The following is a 24,398-nucleotide window of genomic DNA, read 5'->3' as shown; positions in this document are numbered from 1 at the left end:
AAACAAGATGAAGGGATGATCAGGAGGCGGCTTCAGTTAAGACCGCCAATCAATACAACTCTTCTGTGTGGGATGAGACTCCAAGATTACACTGAAAATCACAAATAGCAAATGACTCTTTCAAACTACTTTCTCGACTTTGAACATTCAAGTCTGACCAAAGCCTGGAAAATAGGAACCAGAGAACCTGCCTGTCGTACACATGATGCTGCGCATTCAGTATTTTTCTCCTAATTCCCCTTCGCTTTAGCAGCCTTTAAATGAAGAATCCCTGCCATTCACAATAACATCAAAGAAAGTTTTGCTGAACTCCCAAACTCTCATTTCCTAAATGAGAGTTAAAATGCCTCCTAACTCTTCACTATACTTCATCTTTGTTTTCCTCACTCCAAACCTCCAGGCCCTGAACAATTAGGCCCTTGTTTATGTCTGCAAATTGCTGTGCCGTGCCTATCTGTGTATAGTCCCCAGCAGCTGGATGCACCAGTGGAACGACTATATTGATTGGGATGTCTGTTCTTTTAACAAGGTCTGTCTGGTTGCTCTATCCAGGGGTACAGCAGTGCTCATACCTGTTCCCTAAACGCCACTCCCCCCTCAGTTCAGGTAATGGGAGCACACCTCAAAACTGCTTACACAAAACACTTTTTGGGGGCCATTTGTAAAGGCATTAGCCAGCACTCATTCCATTGTTTCCTTTAATCTAATTTTACTTTTATTTTCTGTCATTCGTTAAATCTTTTTCCCGTTCTTTTTTTCCCCTCAAGCACAGCCCTCATTTTACTTTCTCTTCTCTCCCCTCGTCTCCTCCATTACTATGATAACTCTTACTCTCTCCACCAGCTTTCCCTGAAGGGGCCAGTAGCAGTCAGTGTCATTATTTTCCTAGTCCAGCTTCGTGCTGACAGTGGGAGTTTGCTTCTCTCTCTGTTTCACAACCTGGACTGCCCATTTGTTTTCACTCTAATGAAGTAGTGGAAAAGAAGCAAAAGGGGGGTGGGGGGGTGTAGATGAGAAGAGAGGAGAGAGGGAAAGCGAAAAAGGTGAGGAGAAAGGAGAAGAGGACGGAGACAATAGAAATGGGAAGGAGGTTTACTCCTAGACGCAGCGGGCCCGGGTTCGACTCCGACCAGTGGCCCTTTGCTGCATGTCATCCCCCCCCCCCCCCCCTCTCCCCTTTCATGTCTTCAGTGTCCTGTCAAAAATAGGCAGCAAAATGCCCTAAAAAATAATCTTAAAAAAAAAAAAAAATGGGAAGGAGAGGGAATGGACAGGATGAGATGAGAGGACAAAAGACATACATGTGAACAAGCTGTAAAAATGTTTCAAAAGAAAACATTCCAATGAGGCTGAAAAACTTAAACATCCCCAAAGTAATACATCAACAGAGAATGTAGGCTTTAAATGTTCACAGTGGCCAGGAGGGCCCATTATAGAAAACAGCAACTTAACGCATAGAGGAGACATATGAAAACACTGTCAAGATAAAGAGCACAATTAGTTATACTGCACATTGTGCTTTGGTACAAATCAACACCGCTGGATCCCTGTCCCTGTGTCTGGACACTTGTCTTAACTTTGGGGTTAGCCCAAAAAAAGCTATACATGTTACATCATTAGCATTTGGTGTATTTCTGTGAGTTTGACATGTTTATGTGTGTTTGTATTTCAGCGTCTCTGTGTCTGCCCAGTCCAATGCGCAGAATATTGTTACTACGTCGCCATAATTTTAGTTGAAAATTACCTCTGAATTTCACTACTCGTAAGCTTGGCCTGGATTAATACATAATGTTCCATTGTGTCTGTAAAAGTGTAGAAAGATAAATTCTTCCCACAGAGAGGACCTAACATTTAACAGAAAACTCTGGAGAGCCGGGCTTTTCAGTAACATACACACCAACATATGCGGCAATGCTGAGGATCAGTTTTTCAGAAGATTAAGGCACTTTTTCCTTTAGTCTTTCAGCTGAATACTGCATTCAAACACTGCAAATGAATTGATTTGATTATTTTTGGGCGAGTCTGGATCAATCGCATTCTTTTCCCCTCGTCAGAACAGGGTCGTTTGGCCCTGAGGGCAGAGGGGTGTAATCATTTGAGGCAGGCGGAGCACGCCATTTGCCTAGGCCTGGAGGGGTTCTGATTTCAATGCTCTATTATAAGCTGTGTTAACAGCAAATAACATAAATTCCTCTCGGAGAACACACACTGTTACACACAGATACGTCGCATTTGAGCACGTACTAACACACTGAGAGACACAAAGGAAATCCTTCAGACAGACAGGAATGAAAAAAGTCAGTGGGACAAACGCACACATTCCTTAATGTTACAAATGTATATCAACCAGCTACTGAAAGGAGTCTAAATAAGAAAATATTCTGACAAATAGACTTCACTCAGATCTGTGCTTGTGCTAGGTCCGTGTTTGTACAGAGTTTATAGAAAATCTCAAATTCCAAAATGGCAGCGGACACAAAATTCAGGCTGCCTGGCATTAAAATGTATACAGTACGGAAGCACGTTTGTATAAACTGTGACGAAGGAAATCAATCTTTCACACTGCTCCACATGAGGAGAGCCAGATGGATCTTGTTAACAGTTCTTAAATGAATTCTACACTTTCTAAGTCCTGCGACATTCAGGGAAGCTGTTACATTAAAATTCCCAGCGTTTTGACAATTCCAAACAAATTTACACAGGCCGAGCTGCGCTGCCGAGGCAGAAAGCTGACTGGGTTGTCCGCACTGTGTGTCAAGGTTATCACAAAACTGTATTTGTCTAAGACTGACGGGACCCAGTCTGAAACCTAACTCCACATCACTTAGTGTCGGAGGAAGCTTTGTGGGGGGAGAAGGAAAAAAGTGAGGGAGGGAGAGAGGAAGAAATTGAGAGAAACTCAAACCATGATTTATTTTAAATAGCCAAATGGAGGCTGCAGAGGTTACCTGAACATCTGTAAGGTAGACAGGCTTAGACTAGCCCTGATGCTGATAAGGCTATGTGTTTTTTACTGTGACATTTTTACTAGCCAGTTTTTTCTACCTGTATGGCAGTTATTTGTACTAAATTCCTGCAACATACACATCCTGAACAGAAACGAAGCAAAGTCCTTGTAAGGGAAATATTAACTTTGGAATATTTGCAATATGTCCAAAACACTGTCAACACAGCTCTTACGAGAAATAACTATGTGCCTATAGCACAAGCAAGTAAATATTAAGATGGTTCCTCAAGTGGGTAAATCCTGGGACTGAGCTAAACAAATGGAGGCTGTTAAGGGTCAAGCTAAGACTGTTAGGCCAATTAAAGAAAATACCATCCAAATCTAGATAACACATTCTAAAGTAAAGTGGTTTTGCCTGGAATCTACTCCTGTTCTTGTCCCATGTTTTATAATAGAATGTATTATTTAATACAGTTGTTGAACAACTTAAAGGGTAACTATTTCTATAACTTCTGTTTTTCCTATGTTTTTATGTCTAAGTGACTGATGCGAACAACAGTCTTTGAAATTGGTCCAGTATTAAGCGAGATCGCTGCAGTCGGCAGCGGCGAAACAAGCTACAATCTAAGTTATGGGGCAATTGTCCATCTTGTATTTACCTTCACAAAAGTGCTCGTTTTGCCACTGACAGGCTCAGATTAATATTCTAAGTGTCTGACAACATTATGGTAAGGATTACTAAGGAGGTTAACTTTTCTGTTAAAGAGTAAGATCCTTTTTTAACATAAAAACATCCTCGAAATTGCGTTCGCTAAACCCATTTTAGCATCGTAAAATACACTTCATTCAAAGTCGACAGAAACGAAATAGCGATTTGGGTCATCTTTCCACATTTCCAACCATCGCAACTCTAGTTTTGGTTAAAAATAAACACATAGTTTACCGATATACATGTGAAAATATGTTGGCTCTTTACACACTAAAAGTAATGGAGTCTGGTGGGTTTAGCACTAGCGACTTCAGAGCTGTTTCTGGTTAAACAGAAAGGTCTCCAAGAGGTTGTAAAGGTCTATCTCTGAAGGGATTCTTTCCATAATGTTGTCAAACACTTAGCATATTAATCTGAGCCTGTCAGTTTTTGTGAAGGTAAATACAAGATGGACAATTGCCCTATTAACTTACATTGTAGCTTGTTTCGCCGCTGCTGACTGCAGCGATCTTGCTTAATACTGGACCAATGTCAAAGATTGTTGTTTCAGTCACTTAGACACAAAAACATAGAGAAATAGGGTCCAGGTTGTAAAAAACTGTAGTTACCCTTTAAGAGCACAGAAGAAATATGTAATAAGTACTGCTGACCTTATATGCTGGTCATTCATGCTATCAACACTATGCTGAGAAAAGAAAGATACAAACAGATGCACAGAGAAAGCTACGCCTTGCATCTTATTTTAAACAATGGGGAATTTAATAAAATGAGGCATGAGGAAAAAAATTCAAATGGAATTGTCAACATAAAGAAGAGATGCTGTGGCTGAGAGAAATTTAAAGTTAAGTAATTTGCACAAGTTCATTATGTGGGAACCTAGTGGAATTGAGAGTTATCCCCCAGCTTCTGCATTTTCCCAGAACTGCATTAAGTGCAGAGATGAGATTAGTTTGCCCTGAGATTGAATTGGACATGCCTCCAGATTTTACTGCTGTGATACACAGATAAAGCATGATAACATTGCTAGAGGCCGAAATGTCAAATGCAAACCAGAAGAAAATCACAACCAAATTGAATGCGCTGCCTTTTGAAAAGTACTTTAAAATATTGATTTGGTTAATTTCAGAGACACAGCATGCAACACAGATTACAACCGCTGTGAAACCTATCACATTTTCACCAAGCAGTGGTCGAAGCACTTATATAATATACTTATTATAATTGGTGCAAAGATTACATTGAAACCATTTTTTTTCTTTTTTTTTTTACAAATTGTAGTGTGCCATTTGATCAGATTTTTGAAGTCACTTGACATCCTCAAGCAAAGAGAGGAAATTAAGCAGCAGTGTGGCTAAAGGGTTTAGTTCTACAACAGAAAAGTCACACACCCAAATTGGAAAACAGCCAATAATGGCCCTGTCACAGTGGACTTGATAAAGATATCCAGCCCCTAACTGCGAGTTGTTTTGGAGAGGACTGTACAGTAAATTCTAAATGTAAATTCATGTAATATTCTTTTTAAAAGTCATGGAGAAAACAGAAGCACTGATCTTTAGTTGAGGCGACTGAAGAATCTCGAGAGGCAAGCAGGAAAGCAGGAGGTTTGAGGGAAGGAGGGAAGGAGAGAGATGAGAGTAGGTTTGGAGAAGGCAGAACATGGTCACTACTGCTGCCCCTGGGCTGACTTAAAGGATAACCACAATTCTCTGCCTCTCACCTTTTTACCTCTTTAACTTGCTCTGTAGCTCTCATTTTCTCCGTGACCTCGGTAATAACAACCTATTTCTGATTATTTGTTTCCCTCTGAGCGAATTTCGCTCTCTTCCTTCTCCTCCTGAAACCTGACTTCATCTACTATATCTCCCTTTCACACCTAACATAATGAAAAACAGCTTCAATCAACTCAAAGTTTGTGCTAAGATTATTAGTCAACCTGTTGCACACTCCTTTCAAACAACCCACAAGAAGAGCATGCTTAGGCTTGCTAACAGTATCTCTTCATTCACTTAATGCCGGTTTTAAACTCTGAATACCAACGTTTGCCTTCTAACAGTCCCTTCGTTTAGATACAACAGACTTAAGAACTCTTTTATACATCAGTCTATCCTGCTGCTAAACCAAAATCGATGTGTTGCCAATTAAGATCTGAATCCAAGGATATCATGAAACATGTTTTGTTGTCATGGCTGTTGATGTGTTTTCATCTTTGCACTATATGTGTAATTGTTGTCTAAATCTGTGTGTATTTTTCTTTTTTAGCGGAGCTGCTCGGGAACGCAAAAATAATTTTTGTGTAAACGGACAATAAAGTTATATTGTATCGTATCGTAACAACAAAGGTCTTTTTCCCACACAGGCCTGAACAGTCCTCACCAGCACTCCAGGCTCATTTGTAATGCTAAACACAATTTTAGGACTGGAAAGACTGAAAACAGAGAAATGGGTGAAGAGGGCAAGCATGCAGTGAATTAATTCTGTGATTCAGAGCTGGTAATGTACCTGACCTTGGAAACTGTCAAACTTTTCTCTCTACTCGATTCACACTCCATTACAACTCTAATTACACCAATTACAGCTTTATTTAGCTCTGTCATCCCCAAATTCCCCCTTCAGAGCAGAGGGAGAATAATTATTTATCTTTCTATCCTCCAGGCTAAAATATGAGTATGAATATCACATCTGAAGAAAGAGATGGAAAGATAAATAAGGACAGGGGGATGGGTGAATTTGTTCGTTGGAAGGGCAGGAGCATGAACGCATAAGGTGGAGAGAAACTCAGAAAATGTGTTATTCCAGTAAAGATGTAGGTCATTCCAGAACAGATTTTTATTAGCATGGCTGTAGATATCGATTGTTGGGTCACTGAGTCGGCGAGGCAGGAGGGAACTAAATGAAAATGGAATCTAAGTGATCACCTGCTATGTAATGCAGTTACTCTTTATTACACTTAGATAAATATGATAGATACACATTCACGTCTGTAATAATGTGAACTGAGTACGCCGCTTCATCACTAAGACCTTACACATGAGGTCACTGACAGACCCTCATATGTTTTAATTTCATTACAGCATAAATAGATAAATATGATACACTGATGTTCTTGTCGCAGTTAACGATCTCCGGGCAGGCATTTTTATCAGAAAAATCTATAGGGTCAACCTTGAGGCCACCCCAGGCAGATATCACTGATTTTATAATGTAGAAATAAAAACGATGAGTTCCCAACCTGGTGAAAGGCCTTCACTATAAGTCAAACATCTCTCCTCCCTCCTTTTCTTCTCTGCCAACTTCTACTTGCACTTTTGACTGCACAGCAGAGGCTTTTAAATGTGTTCAGGCCGAAACCCAAATGTAAAATTTAGCCTCAATCTGAAAACGAGAGGCTCATTAAAACATACTGTTACACTCACCATAGGCCCACCACCATTGGGATTATGACCTGTGTTGTGTACCAGGCTACATTACAAGACACCAGGCTGTACAATATCAGTGCAGGCAAAAGTTTCTGGGTTAAGGCAGCTGTTCACTTTCCCGTTCTTGTGTGCCCTCATCCCACTCATGTCAGACTGAATGATCCCACACTAAGTGGTTGCATCTGTGTGGTAGGAGCTCCACTGAACCAATTGGAGAGATGGAGAGGTGGAGTTGTTACCATGGCACTACAACTAAATGTGCTTCCATCAGGTTATGGCGCTTTTCCATTACATGGTACCTGCTCGACTCGCCTCGACTTGCCTTTTTTGGTTTTCCATTACGAAAAAAAGTACCTGGTACCTGCTAACAGGTACTTTTTTTAGTACCACCTCAGTCGAGATTCCAAGCGAGCTGAGCCGATACCAAAAGGTGACGTGAAAGCGACAGACGGGGGTGTCCTGAACAAACCTGCCATTTTTAAATAGTTTAGCCAGCTGTGTTTTTTTTTTTGCTGCCTCCAGCTTCATTTGAAAGAAAATGTGTCTTCTGGCTGTGGCAACAACAACACACCTTCGATGTTCTGTGTGTGTGTCGCGTTCGGTCACGGCAGTTTACTGCGGCGCCGCTATATAAGACGACCAGCCACGCTGAGGCGGTACTAAAATCTGCAATGGAAAACGGACGCACAGTGCGTCGAGTCGAGGCGAGTCGAGCAGGTACCACCTAATGGTAATGGAAAAAAATTAGTGATTGGATGGGTAAGAGATCAGATGAGAGTTTGAGGGTAACTTTGGAAAGATCGTCCCTCAGACCCAGAGGCAAGTAGGTCTGAAAGGGGTCATTATGTCACTTTACTTCTGTTATCACCCAACCGGCTGATCTCATGGACATACTGGGCACAGGCGGCAGTGGCTTAGCTACTCCACACGCTCTCCTCTGGATACTTATCATGGTCGGTTGCCCTACAGCCTGGATCTTCTGAGGGTTCATGTGTGTGTCTTTGATAGCGTCTTTATGTTTATGTGTGTGCACCAGAGTTAAGCAATTGATATATACCATAAGATGACAATTTGTCAACTATCATTTTCATACCATTTATACCAAGGTAACTGTATCTGGGGCCAATATGGGCATTATGCACATATTTAATAGGGCTGCTTTCTGGCAATATTGGATTTAAAAATATGTTGCATATGATTGTATTATTACAATGATATCTATTTTTTAATAGTTTTATTAACAATGCATGTTTTTTTCTGATAACAAAATATTGTATTATTGCCTAGTTCTACACAGGGGTACAATCAGACATGTGCACAGGCATGCATACACACACACACCCACAAGAAAACTTAAAAGTGTGGTTAAAACTGTATTAAAGTAGGGCTGCAACTTATGATAATTATCATTAAACGGACAATTTTTTTTCTTCTTCTGCAAATTACCCCCAACATGTTTTGCAGTACATATCACATAAAAAAAACTATCTCCATCTTTCAGAGTGTGTTACACATATACAGTATAGCGTACTGTCAGGAAACCAGACAGCAGCAGACATTATGGGCTGAGCCTTGTTACCTTGTCACATCTCATGAGGCCCAGGTAGCGGAGGGACTTGCTGCTTTGAGCGATTTGTGTGGCTCCCTGGTCTGTGATATCCTTACACCAGCCGGCATCCACAGTCTCTATGGTACTGCTGTACTGGCCAATGGCTATCAGAGCTGTGGACGTGGGGGAGAAACAAGAAAAGGTGTTAGTCTGACAACCTGTTTCATGCAAATGTGGCAGCATCGGCCTCCCAAAGAGAGACACAGAAATTCGAGATGAAACCAGGGAAAGTCATCTGGCCAGCTGTGACACATATCTCCAATGTTTGTACAACACCTTGAAAATATACACACCTACACACACAGGTTATAACATGCTGAAACACACACATGCATACATACAAATCTCACACACACCCATATTTGTTCAGACTGCTGCAGGATTCATCCATTAGAGCGTTGGCATGAGTCACAGCACTGAAAGGCAATGACACCGTGCCAGGGTAAAGTGTGACTCCATGCCAGTGTATGATTTAATTCAGCAGTGTGTGTGTGTGTGTGTGTGTGTGTGTGTGTGCGTGCGTGCGTGTGTGTGTGTGTGTGTGTGTTTAACTGCTGAAACAGTGTCAGAGTAAAAAGTAACCACTGAAACAAAATATCTGTCAGTGTCTGGGGGCTTTGTTACACCTCGGAGCATGTGTGCATACATACCTACACACACACACACACACACACACACACACACACACACACACTAGGGCTGGGCGATATGACCTAAAAGTAAAATCCCCGATTTTTTCCAAAAAAATCCGATTTAAGATTTAAATCGATTTTTTCTCCCCCTACTTAAAATCAATCTGCAGTTGACAAAGAAATTGTTCAAAACAAGTTCTAACTTTATTTTGTTTTGACTCACACACACGCACACACATGGGGCATGTATACCATTATGATTATTCATGCCAATTTTGTGGAAATATAAATTGGTTTGAGTGTTTTCCCTTTTTTTGGATGGGGGGTGCTATATATTCAACAACAAACGGATGCGTGAGATAAAGCTGTTTTCACACATACAGGTAATTCACTTCTCGTTCCTCGCTAAAAGTTCAAATCATTTTAACGTTATTGCGCAACCTTGCCCCTATTTTCACCTGTTTCTGAGTAACGTACATTAACATCCCATGGTCTCTTGAATGTAGCATACCTGTAGCAAGCTCCTTCGTAGTAACTAGCGGTAGAAACAAACGTCGAAGAGGAGTGCCGTGCTACAGAGCGGCGATTGCTAGTTGTTTAAGCCGCTACAGACCTCCATCACAGCTCGGTCGTATCAGCAGCATTTAGTAGATGTGTTGAGCCGCAAAAGAGTTCCTCAACACCGCCTCTGGTGCCCCGCATGGTGGTCCTTTAGGTCAGCGGTAGCTGGTGGTTCAGTTATCTGAGAATAGGTGACTCTCAGCCGGGGACAGAGCACCGTGAGCTGCCGGTCATTTCGGCGGAGATTACAGATAAGTAAGTAATGAAACTACTAGTTAAGAAAAGAATTAATGTTAGTCCCTGTCGCTGCCATGTTGTTTGTGTATCTCTATGGCAAACGCGTGGGGCGAGGGCTGAGCCCGTTCGGAGCTATGGGAGCCCAGAGGGGAGCGTCGGCGGATGTTAAGGAGAAAATTGATTTTCATTTAAACAAATCGACGTTAACTACACATTCGAGTTAATCGATAAAATCGATTTATCGCCCAGCCCTAACTAACACACACACACACACACACACACACACACACACACACACACACACACACACACACACACACACACACACACACGTGATGTTCTTTTGATACTGCCCTAATTTATTTCAAATTAAAATGTGCAGCAGACAAACAAGATGAGATTAAATCTTTTGTAATCAGTCTCAAATAAAGACACACTCTGTTGCATTAACACAGAAACACACAGAGAGACAACAATCTTTCTCATCAATCTTTGACCCATCAATTGGGCAGATGGAGGAGACCCGTGCTCCAGCAGTCGATTGATAGTGCTGCTCGGTGATCGATTGGCAGGGCTTTGTTCTCCCCTCTCTCACAACCATCACTAATGAGAGTGGGAAGTGAGGAGGAGGAGCGAGGGATGAGAGAAAGATGAAAGAATGAGGGTAAAAACAGAGAAAGCCTGTGACAGCACCTTAAAAAAGTAACTTAGCCCTAATGTTGTTTTTTCATTTGCAGTAATCCATTTTACTTTAAACTTTTTTACAAACAGGCTTGAGAAGTAAACGTCTCCACTTCAACAAGGAGGGAAACATTTGTCATTACAAACTTGTTTTCATATTGAATCTCTTTTTCCCTCCCTTTCTCACTTTTATTACCAGCTCTTGTCAGAATACCTCCACATCTAACAGTATTTAAAAACATGCAATCAGCAGATTGTTAAAGTCACTGCTGTCATGCTGTCTAAGAGTGTGCATGTGTACATGTATATGCTTACACTGTGGCGCAGAAGCTTGCTCCCACTGGAGAAGGGAAATGAATAATCTCATGCTTTTTGAATCAAGTGCCTGTATTTAACCCTCTTTCCTTCTATCCAGCTGGAGCTATGTAATGCTGAATCTCCCACACACACACACACACACACACACACACACACACACACACACACACACACACACACACACACACACACACACAGTACAGTGTACAGTATTTAACATATAGCTTTGGGCACCTGGAGTGCTCCACATGTGGTTCCCTTTGTGCTCCAGCATGCTCTTGGATGCCATGCATAATGGCACATTATGACTGAACAGGCAGTAACATGGCTTTGAAGCTACAGAATGTTTCATGTAAAACGGCACCATGGGGAAGAGGCTCTATCAGGCCAGATGGGTGAACAGCATACGAAGTAGCCATGTTGCTTTTGGACTAGTGGTGACCTGGTAAAGTATTCTAAAAATGGACACGCCTGTGTTTTTGTATGTGTGCTTGAGTGTTTTTGAGACTGGAAATACTTCAAGTAGTCATCCTTTTCCCCTTGTCACGTCCAATCACACGATCCCAAACTCGATTACCTGGGTTCAGACCTCTCGTCTGATGTTAAGACGCACATATTGCTGTTGTTAAAACCTCCTTGCAGGGCGATTGTGAGTTTTCTGAGAAGCAGGGAGATCAAATAAAAGAGGAGAGCTTCGCAGTTAACCGAACTAAACAACAGAACTCCCTCTACTTCCCCTTCACCAACCCCACCAAGTCCCTGTTTCTTCCACTTCAACGTTACTTCTTTCAACCTGACAAAGTGAGAGGATCGAAGCAGACAGATGCCTACCATGGTGAATGTATAAGAAGTGCAAGTGAATACATTGTCCATGCATTTCCTGATTACTGTGCAGCACTCACCAAAGCGCACAACCTCCCTACACTAAATTACTGAATTACAGGCTCCAGACTCTATAGAAGGAGACATGTGGCAGTTTGAGATAGCTGCAGGGAGAAAAAGAAGAGCAAATAACACTAAACATAATTTTGTTATGCTCTCAAGTTGGTCAACTGGAGAGTCAGATAATGCCTTTGTCAGAATGAGCCAAGTGTTAAGCTATTTAGACATGTTTAGTACTCTATCAACAAGCTCATCTGGTTGCCATTACAGTCTAATATCCCTCTGCGTGCTCTGCTTCTCTCCCTCTCCCTTTGATCCTCTATCAGGAGACTGTAAACCCCAACTACTTCTGGTAGCAAATGGAAATTGTTGGCTACTTTTGCAAAGGAGAAGAGCTTTCAGGGAAACCTTTTAACTACAGTCAAACTGTTTTGTTCACCTTGTGAGATAGAGAGTGCAACTGAAGCTCAGTGCCTTTGTTTTCGAAGAGAGCGAATAAAAACGTACAAAAATGTGTGAAGGTGGTTTATTTATTCATGGTATAAAATAGTAAAACGGTATATAAAAAAGACTAGTATATATTTGTATATTTACATATGAATAAATACACACAGATGAACACAATACACTTAGACTCCCTGTATTTTTGCACGTTTAGTTTAATCTAAAGTAATTGTAAGTATAAGCAGAGCTAGGTATCACAGAAATGACAAAAAATAGGCTTATATTTTATTGGAAACACCTGCAGGATGTTTTTCAAACAGAGCTCTTTTAGTATGCATACATAATGTGCACTTAATTTGATTAATACTTAAGCACTATTTTTAATGAAAACTAAAATAAATTATTCAAAATTTCTCAATTCGCTTTTAGGGCATTTGCTATTAAAATACAATGCTATTACCTGAAATTTAAACAAAACATTTTTTTAAATATAAGGTTTTATAAACTTTTGACTGGCGGTGTTTAAGGGGCCATAGGAGCAGGAAATTGTCTTTCCTGACTGATAATGATTTTCTGTCTGAGAAATAGATGAAGCGACATGCAAGAGAAGTTAAGGTGAAAAAAGGGGGAAGAGTCAGAGGAGAAGAGAGGGGAAAATCCCATTCTGGCAGCAGGACCTGTGACTGAGTGGTGACTACACACTCACAGACGGTAATGAGGACACACTCTGCTGCCCTGCCTGAAAATGGCTTTAGGATCTGGCTCTGTGTGTGTGTGTGTGTGTGTGTGTGTGTGTGTGTGTGTGTGTGTGTGTGTGTGTGTGTGTGTGTGTGTGTGTGTGTACACACTCCCTCTTTAGTGTGAAAAGAAGCAGAGAGAGAGACAGAGAGATATCATTCATTTTTAACATGGCACATTTCACCTGTATTTTACTAAATCTGTCATTTGGGGATAAAACTATGTCATCATAGGGGAAACAGGTGGGGATCACATTTAAAACCAACTGCTCCAGTTTATTTAAGCATCTCCTGGGATTTTGGGCCAATTTATCTTCTTGTCAATCAATCATTGAACAATAAATCAATCAACTGATCAATATAAAGAGTGTCATGGACCATTTAGTGCCTTTAGGAACGGTATCCCTATCTCAAAACTAGAGCCTACAACTTGCTCACTGTGGTATACCTTGCTAGCCTGACTTGCATCAATATCCAAGTGGTGTTATCAATGGTCGTAGATCAAAATGCCTTTGGACAGACCTACAACCAGTCAGAGCAACAAAACATATAACCTAGCGCTGAGCGACGGACAAATGTAAACAGACTACAGCGTGCAGAGATGATGGTGTAGCATCAATATGTCTGTGAATGTGCCGTGTTGCTGTTATTGCCATCCAAATTTGGAAATAGTACTTCAACAAAAAGTTCCACATCAGCTGCAGCAATCTTTTTTTCCTCAAAAATGCCTGAAAGGCGCTCCTATAAGCTAAGCTAGTGTTATGCTTGCTGTAGTGTCCTCAGCGTGATGGTGAGCGATCCAAAAATTCGGTCATCATGTATTTTGCGCAAAGGCTCTGCTAGTTGTCAGTCACTATATCAAACCCGCCCTATATGAGATAAACGGTTGTGACTGGCCCAACCAGGATCTGGCCGGCTGGAAATCTGTCTACTCCAGCTAATGCCTTGCAATTCTTTCAGTTAGACTTTCCCGAATATAAGATTTTAAGTGTAAGGCGCTACTCATAGCTTTCAGTTTGGATTCAAGGTGACAAATGTCGAGCAAAGGTGATTAACCGAGTAAAACCCTCAATCTTTGGTGTTCCATTAACTTCTACGTTATCTCTAGACAAAGATTCATAACCTATTACTTTCCCATATCAGGCACAAGCCATTATCAAATGCCATAAATAGAGGATTTATCCAAACATAGGAGCGGCTCTAGGCTAAGGTAACCGCACTCCTAACAGCGGGGTCAGGAGTTGGTCAATCCTGTGATGACCGCAACGTGAGAAGAAACCTTCCTTAATCAGCTTATTCTCCTATCTCTGTACCTGACCCCAGGGGTTAAGCATCTTTTACAGGCTTATTAGATATTCACTTATTACATTCTCCTAAATGATGGTGTGCCATTACTGCTATCTTACTGCTCTGAAGCCATCCCTGTGCCTGTCTGCTGTAACCCTATACACCATATTTTAGCCGCTGATGAAGACAGAATGCTTACGAAAGAAGTGATGGTATATGGTTAAGATTTACTGTGGTGTAGTGTGTGCATAGTGTGTGTATATGAATATGGCAGGACGACACAAAAAAGGCTTATTATGGCTGATGTATTCCAGAGAGCACAACTGTCATGTCTAATGTGAAAGACATTCACTCGGTTCTTTGTTTTGCATTTAAAAACTTGGCCTCAGGTTTGCCCTGCAGTTCGCCCAAAACCAAAAGACTCCCCCTTTTCACTTCTCATCCTTTTAAATTGTATAAGTTACAAGGGATGCAAAAAACATTTTTTAAGCGGTTATTACAATTTGTATTTTTTTCCTCCCACTTTAGCCAAAACTCTGTACAAGTACTAACATGCATTTTTGCAAGAAAGAGTCCAAGTTGCCTTCAATTCTGCTGTATTTTGCAAGATTATTTACATAACATACATTTATTTTTACATAAAAAGCAAGAAGTTACATAAATGCCAATAGGGCTGCAAGACTCGAAGATACACCTTTCATAACTAGGGTTGGGCAATATGTAGAAAAAATATACACCAGTGATATGTCTGCCATCGAGGTTTTACTACACCATTTGTACAGTATGATTGCTATCCCCTTAAAATGTATTAGGGAAATGTATCAGCAGGACTGCTTTGTGGCACTATTCATTTTTTTATACAATTTTGTTTCAAAATGATTATATTAGCCAAAAAAATACATTCTTAATAATAAAATGTTTCTCAATTGTCTTTCACCCATAACAAGTGCATATATACTGTAGTATTTGTGTATTGGTTGTCAACATGAGCAGAAAGAGGAAAATGTTCTCACACGAGTGTGTTATGTTTGTTAACACACACACACACACACACAACTGTAAAATCTGTGTCAGGAGACCTCAATGAGCACCATGTGGATGTCACTTAACTCCTTTGATGGCTGTCTGACCTGGCCAAGCGTTGGACTCAGGGTATGATTGATTAACACACTATGCTCACCTTCAAAGTATTCAACCAAACTGACTGGGGTCACCCAAAGGGCCAAGACTAATGTTGTAAACAACATACCGAATAAAGCACTTGAAACACACACACAAACTGTTTTGGCCTATGGGAGCTGAGAACGGACAAATTAAAAGCTGTGAGAACTAAAAGGGAACTGCAGAAGGAATGCAGACATACCCTCGATTGAGAGGAGAAACTGTGGACATGAACGTGACAAAAACCTAGCTGTATCTTCCAAGCCAGATGAAAATATCCAGACATAAAGAGACAGAAAAAGAAAAGGGAATAGGAAAGAGAAGAAAGAGAAAATGAGAGAGGCAGAGGTTCTACAAGGTGACGTTCTTTGCCCTGACATTATGGGCAAACGCAATCAAAGGCCAGGGGAACTGAAATGAGCCAGGCTCTGTAGAGAGACACAGGAGAGAGGAGGAACAGATTGAGTGTGACACAAGAAGGAGGGAGAGCACTTTATGGTGGGACATGCTCGATCTGGAAAATTAATTAGCCAGAGGGCAGGGAGAAGGCAGTGTGCCTTCTTGAGTGTGTAAGCACTGAGGGCATGGGCATTTTCCCAATCAGCCTCTGATCTGATGTAAACCAGCTGACACATACCATTTGTGGCAGTGTGTGCTTGTATGGTTTTATGTGCTTTTTGTGTGTGTGTGTGTGTGTGTGTGTGTGTGTGTGTGTGTGTGTGTGTGTGTGTGTGTGTGTGTGTGGCAGAGAGAGAAACAGAAGCAATCAGGAGACCCTGAAATGTTACAGTGGTGAGGTAGAGACAGTACAACAAAAAAGTGACTCTGATGTTTTATGGTGGTCTAGCATCTGAAAACAGTACACTTACACACAAAGAGAGAGAGACAGAGACACACACACACACACACACACACACAGTTTTAGTAGTTGATGTGTGATAACCTTGTGGAGGGGATGTGAAGTTAGAGAGGAAGATTGGAAAGGTGAGTGAGTGGCAGTGAGAGGGAGAGATATAGAGGAAGAGTGATAGGCAAGGACAGATAGACAGAGTGAAGGGGTGATAAGGAGAGATGGTGCTATCACAGAGGTGACCTACAACAGGCTTTCCTTCACGGCTGAGAACAAGCACTCGCCACCCATTCACACACATGCATGCACAGGTCAACGGGACACTTAACAGGCCAACATTATTCATCAAGACTCAATTCGGTTGAACACACTACGGTCTAAGGCTAAGAGCAGCACATTTTGTCCAATTAAAATATAATTTAATGAGTAACTTTCGAGAACAGGACACACTCCACAATTCAAACATTTAAGAACTTTAAATACTGCAACCATATGTTATATGGAAGCCTAGTACCCATACGTTTATATTTTGCATCTCATGATTTGCGTCCAATACCATGTGATGACTCCCACTGTGTGTCTACTCTGCCTGGCCTTCTTGTGTTTTCTCCTCCCCTTGCAGGAAGTGGGCAGGCAAGTGAGCCAGCTCACCTGGGCTGATGAGCTGGCAAGCATAAAGCTGGCCAGTTCATTCAGCCTTAAGGCGCTGACACACCAACCCGATTATCGGCTGTCGGACAGTCTGGCGAGATCGGTGACCCGAGTCTGTTTGGTGTGTTCAGTGCCGTCGTCAGTTGGAGGAGTCGTATGCGTTAATTTGGGCCGATTTGACTTGTTGAATCGGTCAGTGGGCAGTCGGACTCAATGAGAAATTACCGGAAATGACGAGCAGGATGAGCATGACGAACGGCTCTCAAAATCTGACGAAATTCTTTTAAACTGACTGATTGGTGTTGTTAAACCCTTTGTCATTATTTTCTCTGAAATATCCCCCAAAACAAAGAGGGACCCTTTTTTCAGTACAGGCACAATATTTTAGTCACAACTAAGTGTGGATAATTCTATTTCTTACTCACTGTCAACAGCAGGGTTTTTGAGATTCAGACTCATTTTGTTTGTGATTTTTTTTCTTATACCTTTCCATCACTCACTCTCATACATATTAGAAGTATTTTTGTGCATAGTTCAGTTTGTGATGTGGAATAATGCCGTCTTGTCCTTCACTAATACAGTTTTGATATTGGAAGTGACTCTGATTGATCAAAATGATCTCCCTGCTAATAAAAAAAGCAGCAGAATTGTGGCCATGTAAAAATGAAATTGCATAGAGGAAGGATTAAAATTGATTTTAATATAATTAAACAAGCAGCCCTGGTGTATAGGTATATACATATAAATACAGCGGAATTCCTATAAAAGGGCCCATTACATGTTGATAATAACATATGCAAGAGCCTATGGTAATTCCTGTGTGTGTTTTTGTGTATTGTTATGTGTATGATCTATGAAATAGTGTGTTTTATAGTGTCATCCTTCTTCAAAGACAACATCAACAAGGAGAAATACACACACACACACACACACACACTCCCGTTGCCATCAGCAGTAAAAATATGATATTAAGCTCTATTTCAAACCAACAGCACCTCTGCTTCTATGCACCTCTCCTTTAAGGATATTAATCCTCCCCACCCTTTTCTCCTCTGTCTGTCTCTTTCTCCATCACTCTCACTCTTTCTCTCTTATAAATGTGTACAACAGGAAAACTGCTCTCCAATTCTGACATCACAGATATAGGGGCATAGAGCTTAACAACTTCAATTTGAAATGAGAAGGTGAGAGAGGAGCGTAGAGGAAGTGGAGGATAGAAGACGAAAATGAAGACAGACGGCATATAGTCACTGAACTACATGTTGCATGCGTTTGACTGGAATTAACGTAGCATAGCAATAGTTATGGCTTTGGTTATGGATTAAGGCTAATCCTTTAGCATAGGGAGCAGGTCTTAAAGGTAATTACACGCTACTATTGGATCCAGAGCCCAGAAATGGGCCTCTCTCACATCACGCTTATTAAGATCCAGAAGAAAACTGTCTGCTCTTACAAACTGCTTAGAAATAGTACAGGTTAACACACCATGGCATTCTCTGCCAATCTTAATACTATTTAAACCCGTCTGGAAGGTAAAAAAGCATTGTTGCTGAGATCTCGGCTGTTGTTTTAGTTATGTGATGGAAAGATGAAAAGCATGGCTTAAGGATACAAATAACTCTTTGTTTGTATCTGTAATCATTGTGTCTAGGAATTACTCAAGTCATTATCAAAAAACTAAATAGTGAGCTGTTCACCCACACAGGGTAATTAGCAGCTCCACTGAGTTCTCACTGAATATTACCAACACTGACAGAGAGGAAGATGAATACACAGGACAGTTTTTCTCGTTTATTTTAGTCATTTGCATTCCCCTCATTTTTTCCTTTTACCCTTTCCTCCTCAAAATCCCCCTCTGACTGTCTAATTCACACAGTCAGCGCTCCAAGTGCCGCTAAGTCTGTTTCTAAGCCTTATCTCGAGCCTTTAACAGTCCACTCTGTCCGCTTTAACCCAGCGGGAATCATTAACCAGACACACACTTCCTCTTCCCCTACCCTGACAAAACCCTCCAAATCGTTAAGATCACAAGACAGTGTGTGTGTGTGTGTGTGTGTGTGTGTGTGTGTGTGTGAATTAGGGGTCTACTTAGCCCCTGCAACAACCCTAAAACAAATGACCCATTACCAATTAGTTGCACAACAATTAGGTTAGTAGACCGTTAATAGCAGGCAGACCCACCCAAGCTTGAGTTAGTTATGGCTGTTCTTCTCTGAACCCTAAAACCAATAGACAATACAACCTCAACACTGCTCACATAAATCTATAATGTGACCAGCACTAAGTACTAAGCACTAAAATGTTGTCAAGTAAGTGTGAAGGAAAATAGCAACAATAGACCAAACATGTCATGTATAGTAATAAGTTCTGTACTCCTTGCATTTCAGTATTGAATTATAGTCCTTGTCTCCACTCTTAAGGATAACCCTAACTTCTATTTGACCACACAAAGCCAATATTAACCTTACCCTAAACCTAAGGCAAAGCCCTTAAAAAGTCAAGCACAGGCAATATTTCCTGGCTTAATGAAATCCCCCTTATCTTTAAATTCTCTATTTTTATTCTCTCTAAAAAAAAAGATGTACATCATTAATGAACACTGTTCAAGTACATAATTACTGTAATACTTCCATCTTGCCAATGCTTGATTTCAAAATTGAAAGGCTGCAGTGGTGTTGGTCCTTTGCTTTCGGTTTGACATAATTATTGGAAAGTCAACCTTGGGAATAGAAAAAAAAAAAGGTGGAGGAAGAAGAGAAAAAAACAGCCATAGTGTTTTCTGAGTGGGCAAAGGGACATTGTGACCAGTATTGAGGTCATGAAGGTAAAAAAAAAGGATGATCTGCATTGAAAACGGGTTTAATTATGATGATATATGAACAAGAACACCACATAGAGAAAAGTCAAAAACATTGAAAAAAGTAAATGATCTTAAAACAATAGTAGGCTATATGAGAGAAGAAAAAAAACAGTTTCATATGTAATGTTTTAAAAGCAGAAAAGACTATTGTCTCCATTAAAGAGAACTTCTGACATTCAGCATGATCTTTCCTTCTCCTATTGTTCTCAGTTTGTCCCTCTCCGGTCTCTTTTAAACAAACTCCTAATGGCTCATGAGTCTGTAACAGCACTTTGTCAGGTCTCACCAAAAGCTCTTTAGCAAAGTTTAAAGCTCCCGTGATGTTTTGTGATCGATAGCTGGCCATAACTCAAATCACACGTCAAGTGCCATTACTGTATGCACGGCACAATCTCAACCAAAGTCTACTGACGCACACACACGTACACACATGTACATTTTCATGAGCTTAGACAGTGTTTTTGATCAATACCTGGCTATAGATCAAACACAATTTTCAGTTTATGGCTAACCTTTCCTAGGGCTCATTTCAGACGCACACAGAGTAACTCATGTCTTACTTGAGACTGTTGCTTTGACTGCGTCTATGAAACTGATAAGTGCTCTTAAATGCAAAATGACAGTTTAAGAACCTTGTTTTTGTGCCGCGGCGTAGTCTGAATGTCTCATAAAAACACAAAGCACTTTTCTCCAGGAGGTAACTTCAGTCAGTGCCAGAGAGAGAAATACACAACAGACCAAATGTGCAGCTAAAGACTTGAAACTGCGTGAGAGTTCTTTTTTAAAGGATAATTTGTCCAAATGTAACAAGGGAAACGGTGTGCTGGGAAATTATTTCCTCCTCATATTTTACAATATATGAAGAATTCAAGAAATAGATGAGTTTGTTTCAGCACAAATATTGCATCTACCTGAATATTACTGATATTGGAATTTTTTTGGACTGTTTTAGGACCCCACTGTTAACTACAGCAAGGGTACTTTCACTTAGCTTTAATACAATCAGTCAAGAATCTTAATAAGGACAACGTTTTAACAATAAAATCATCATGTAGTGAAAAATAACTTTTTGTTCTTCGAAAATCATCTAAAAGTCGGCCTTAGTAACCTGATGGACCTACATTTTTGCCTGTGTGCTTTATTGCTTTGTTCTTCTTTTTTTAAGATTATATTTTGGGGCCTTTCCATTTATTCCATAGTGACAGTGGATAGACAAGAAATAGGGAGAGAAAGAGAGGGGATGACACGCTGCAAAGGGGCCGCAGGTTGGATTCGAACCCGGGCCGCTGCAAAGGACTCAGCCAACACGGGGGGCATGCTTTTACTGGGTGAGCTAGAGGCCGCCCCTTTATTGCTTTCTTTGATAAAATGTGGGCCAGTACACTGTATTATGTGCCTAAAAATCACAGCTACTTAATCCCACAAACTGCTTCACTATCGAGCCTCTCATCTACACTGCACGGCCAACATGAATACAACCTATGCCCTGAATGCAAGTCACCATTTCCCCTGGTTGTTTAAGAGTATTGGGCATTTTATCATCATCTATTCTTCTCCCCTTTCTCTTTCTTTGCTCATCATCTCATCTCTTCTCACAGTCTTCTTTCTCTCATCCGGTCACCCCCTCCTCCTCTCTTACTTCTTCCCCCTTTTCTTCCTGCCTCTCTCTAATGTTTGCTTTACCCTTATCCTCTTTCCCATCCCCCTCTATGTCTTTATCCTCCTCCCGAACCTCTCTAAAGGATGTTCCTGTGTTCAGGGTCACTGTCACCCCCTCAGTAGCTCTGTTGACCTTTAACCTCTTTACGACTGGGGTCAGCGCCTGTCGCCATGGTGTTTAACATCCCTGTGGGAGGCCATCCATGTACATGGGTATAGAGTACAATTCAGACATGCACATACACATTATTTATAATGTCAAAAGCATGTTGACCTTTTACATTCACTTTAATCTTCCACTCAGGTTACGAGCCAAGGCAGACAACAGTCAGAGTATCCGACAAACCTCCCCCACTGTTTGCTTGAACATCTTTTACTCATTCTTTTATTCAGCCTCCCTCCATGAACATTTCATTCTCCTCCCTTACTCCCCGTCTCCCTGTAGTCTAAACAGGTCTCTTTCTCTTTGGATGTTCGCATCTCTGTGACTTTCAACTGCAGGCTTACGCAAACACAATAGAAAGACATCCCACAATGACAATTATCCTGTGTAGCAATGGCTATAACCTGTGCCTGGGAACCAAAGAAGAACGTTTTTGAAAACAGCTCTTCCTGCTGATATGAAGAGCTCAGTCGCAGCATAAAGCAAAGAGACCAGGTTAGTTAGTAAGTTAAGTAAGTTAAAGGGGTGGTTCAGAATTTTGGACATAGGACCTAATTTCCAAGTTAGCCAGTGTGTTATTTATCAGTGGAGACAGTTTTCAACACTTTTCATTCAGTCCTTCCAGTTGCAGAGTTCGCTGGTGCTAGGCTAGCACAAGTCAACAGTATCTGCTAGCCTGCCACTAAAAACAGTCTTACCCACTCCACAGTACACCCGAGGCAAATAAATTATAACGCCAGACTATCGATGTAAATGCCTGTTGATAGAATAATGTTAGAATTAAAACTACCCTTGCATCGTATTGCAATAGTTATACTTTGTTCCCTGTAGTTGGTAGCATAGGCCACAGCAGCGGCGGAGTGATATTACCTAGGCTACCGAGAAAGCTGGTTTACATGACAATCACGCAAGTTTATTTACCTGCTGCTGTGAGCTCAAACTAATTCCACTCTCATGGCTATAACTCACATAACGTTACCGGTACATGAAAGCACACGGGCTAGCAATTTGCATGTAAACTGTCCGAGCTTACATGACGTTTCTGTCAGCAATTACCTAAAGTTAGCGGTTAGCCCAGCCAGGTATCTACCAAGAGTGTAGCTATACCGTTGGCTAACGCTGTCACTCTCCACAATGCATTGAACAGTAACATTTCACTAACGTTGTCAGTCTCAATCTATCAGTAGCAGCTAGGCTAACGTTATGAAAGGTGCTAATTTTATTAGCTAGAGTAGCCTACCAAAAGTTATTACCTGTTCATCAGTAGCTGTTGGTGCATCTGGAAAGACGGAGGGAACCGCATTCGTTGTCAGTGACTTGTGGTCCTTTAGATTGCGGGGTTTTTCAAAGTCGTCTAGTCTAAAATGATCACTACGCATTTGCCAGTTGAGTAGGGTCTCCGCCAGTATCTCGATGTCCAAGCCAGCAGCTACTAGGTTTCCCGACTGGAGTGCGCTTCTCTGTTTACTTTATGGCGCAGTACTACTAACCGGAGCTAAGTAAAATTCCGCCGTTGCTGAGAAACTAGTCCCTCAAAATGTAATGTGATCATTGAGATGCAAGGGTAGTTTTATTTCTAACATTATTTTATCATCAGACATTTACATTGATAGTCTGGCGTTATAATTTATTTGCCTCGGGTGTACTGTGGAGTGTGTAAGACTGCTTTTAATGGCAGGCTAGCAGATACTGTTGACTTGTGCTAGCCTAGCACCAGCGAACTCTGCAACTGGAAGGACTGAATGAAAAGTGTTGAACACTGTCTCCACTGATAAATAACACACTGGCTAACTTGGAAATGAGGTCCTATGTCCAAAATTCTGAACCACCACTTTAACAACCTCAATTTTAAATCAAGTGAACATTTTGTGATTTTCTCTGTTGCCTTTAGAGTTATGTCTAGATTTTCATTTTCTATTATATGCACATGTGAAATCTAATAAAAGAATTGCACAAATGGCAAAGCTGTGCAATTATGTCACAATAACAAACACGCTTAACACACACACATGAACTTCCACTTTTTGACTTTCAAATTTAAAAGAAAATTTAGATTTTTAAACAAGCAATTTGAAAGCAAAAAGGTTGTCAGGTTATAAAGTATAATGACAGATTAATAAAATCATCCCCCAGATGGGTCATCTGTTTTGGTTTTAAACACATTTTTTGTGTGTCTGTGTGACGCCATCTGACAGCAGAAATATGCTTCAATTTTAATCAGTGCAGCTGGCTACAGATTGTGCTTAACACCCACGCTTTTTTACTCCTAACATTTTTTTCATATCATAAGGTGTAAGTATATGATTGTGTACTGGTGTGTGTCTGTAATGCTGTGGTTGAATGGATCCAGTGTGTACACCGACGGCGAACACACAGCTGTATGGCCGGGCTAGACAAGGTATTCCTCTTGAGTGTGTCATTATGTGCACTTCTTACACTATGTGTGTGTGTGTGTGTGTGTGTGTGTGTGTGTGTGTACTTGCGTGTGTGCGTGCATGCGTGCGTGTGCCCCTACTTACTTTTGAGGGGTGTCTGTCTGTGTTTGCACTTGGCTCTGAGAGTGTGTACCAGAGGGAGTGGGTGAGCTTTGGGAG

The 24,398-nt window shown here is 41.0% G+C and overlaps 1 protein-coding gene and 1 long non-coding RNA gene across 3 annotated transcripts in view; both read right to left on the bottom strand.

Moving 5' to 3' along the window:
- The window catches only part of fbxl17 (F-box and leucine-rich repeat protein 17), a 240,534-nt gene that overhangs the window by 12,561 nt on the left and 203,575 nt on the right, over positions 1-24,398 (bottom strand). For both annotated transcript variants that reach the window (XM_031305466.2, XM_031305467.2), the window contains exon 10: positions 8,652-8,794. In XM_031305466.2, the coding sequence (XP_031161326.1) occupies positions 8,652-8,794 (143 nt within the window). The remainder of the gene's footprint in view (positions 1-8,651; positions 8,795-24,398) is intronic.
- LOC118493118 lies at positions 4,913-7,337 on the bottom strand. Its single transcript, XR_004895084.1, has 2 exons — positions 5,694-7,337; positions 4,913-5,650 (listed from the first exon to the last, which is right to left on the bottom strand). It is a non-coding gene; the product is annotated as an uncharacterized LOC118493118 (long non-coding RNA).

This window comes from Sander lucioperca, chromosome 2, assembly GCF_008315115.2.
Source record: "Sander lucioperca isolate FBNREF2018 chromosome 2, SLUC_FBN_1.2, whole genome shotgun sequence".
Lineage (NCBI taxonomy): Eukaryota > Metazoa > Chordata > Actinopteri > Perciformes > Percidae > Sander > Sander lucioperca.
Note: the sequence above shows the minus strand (reverse complement) of the source record. Positions and strands in the feature narration are given on the sequence as shown.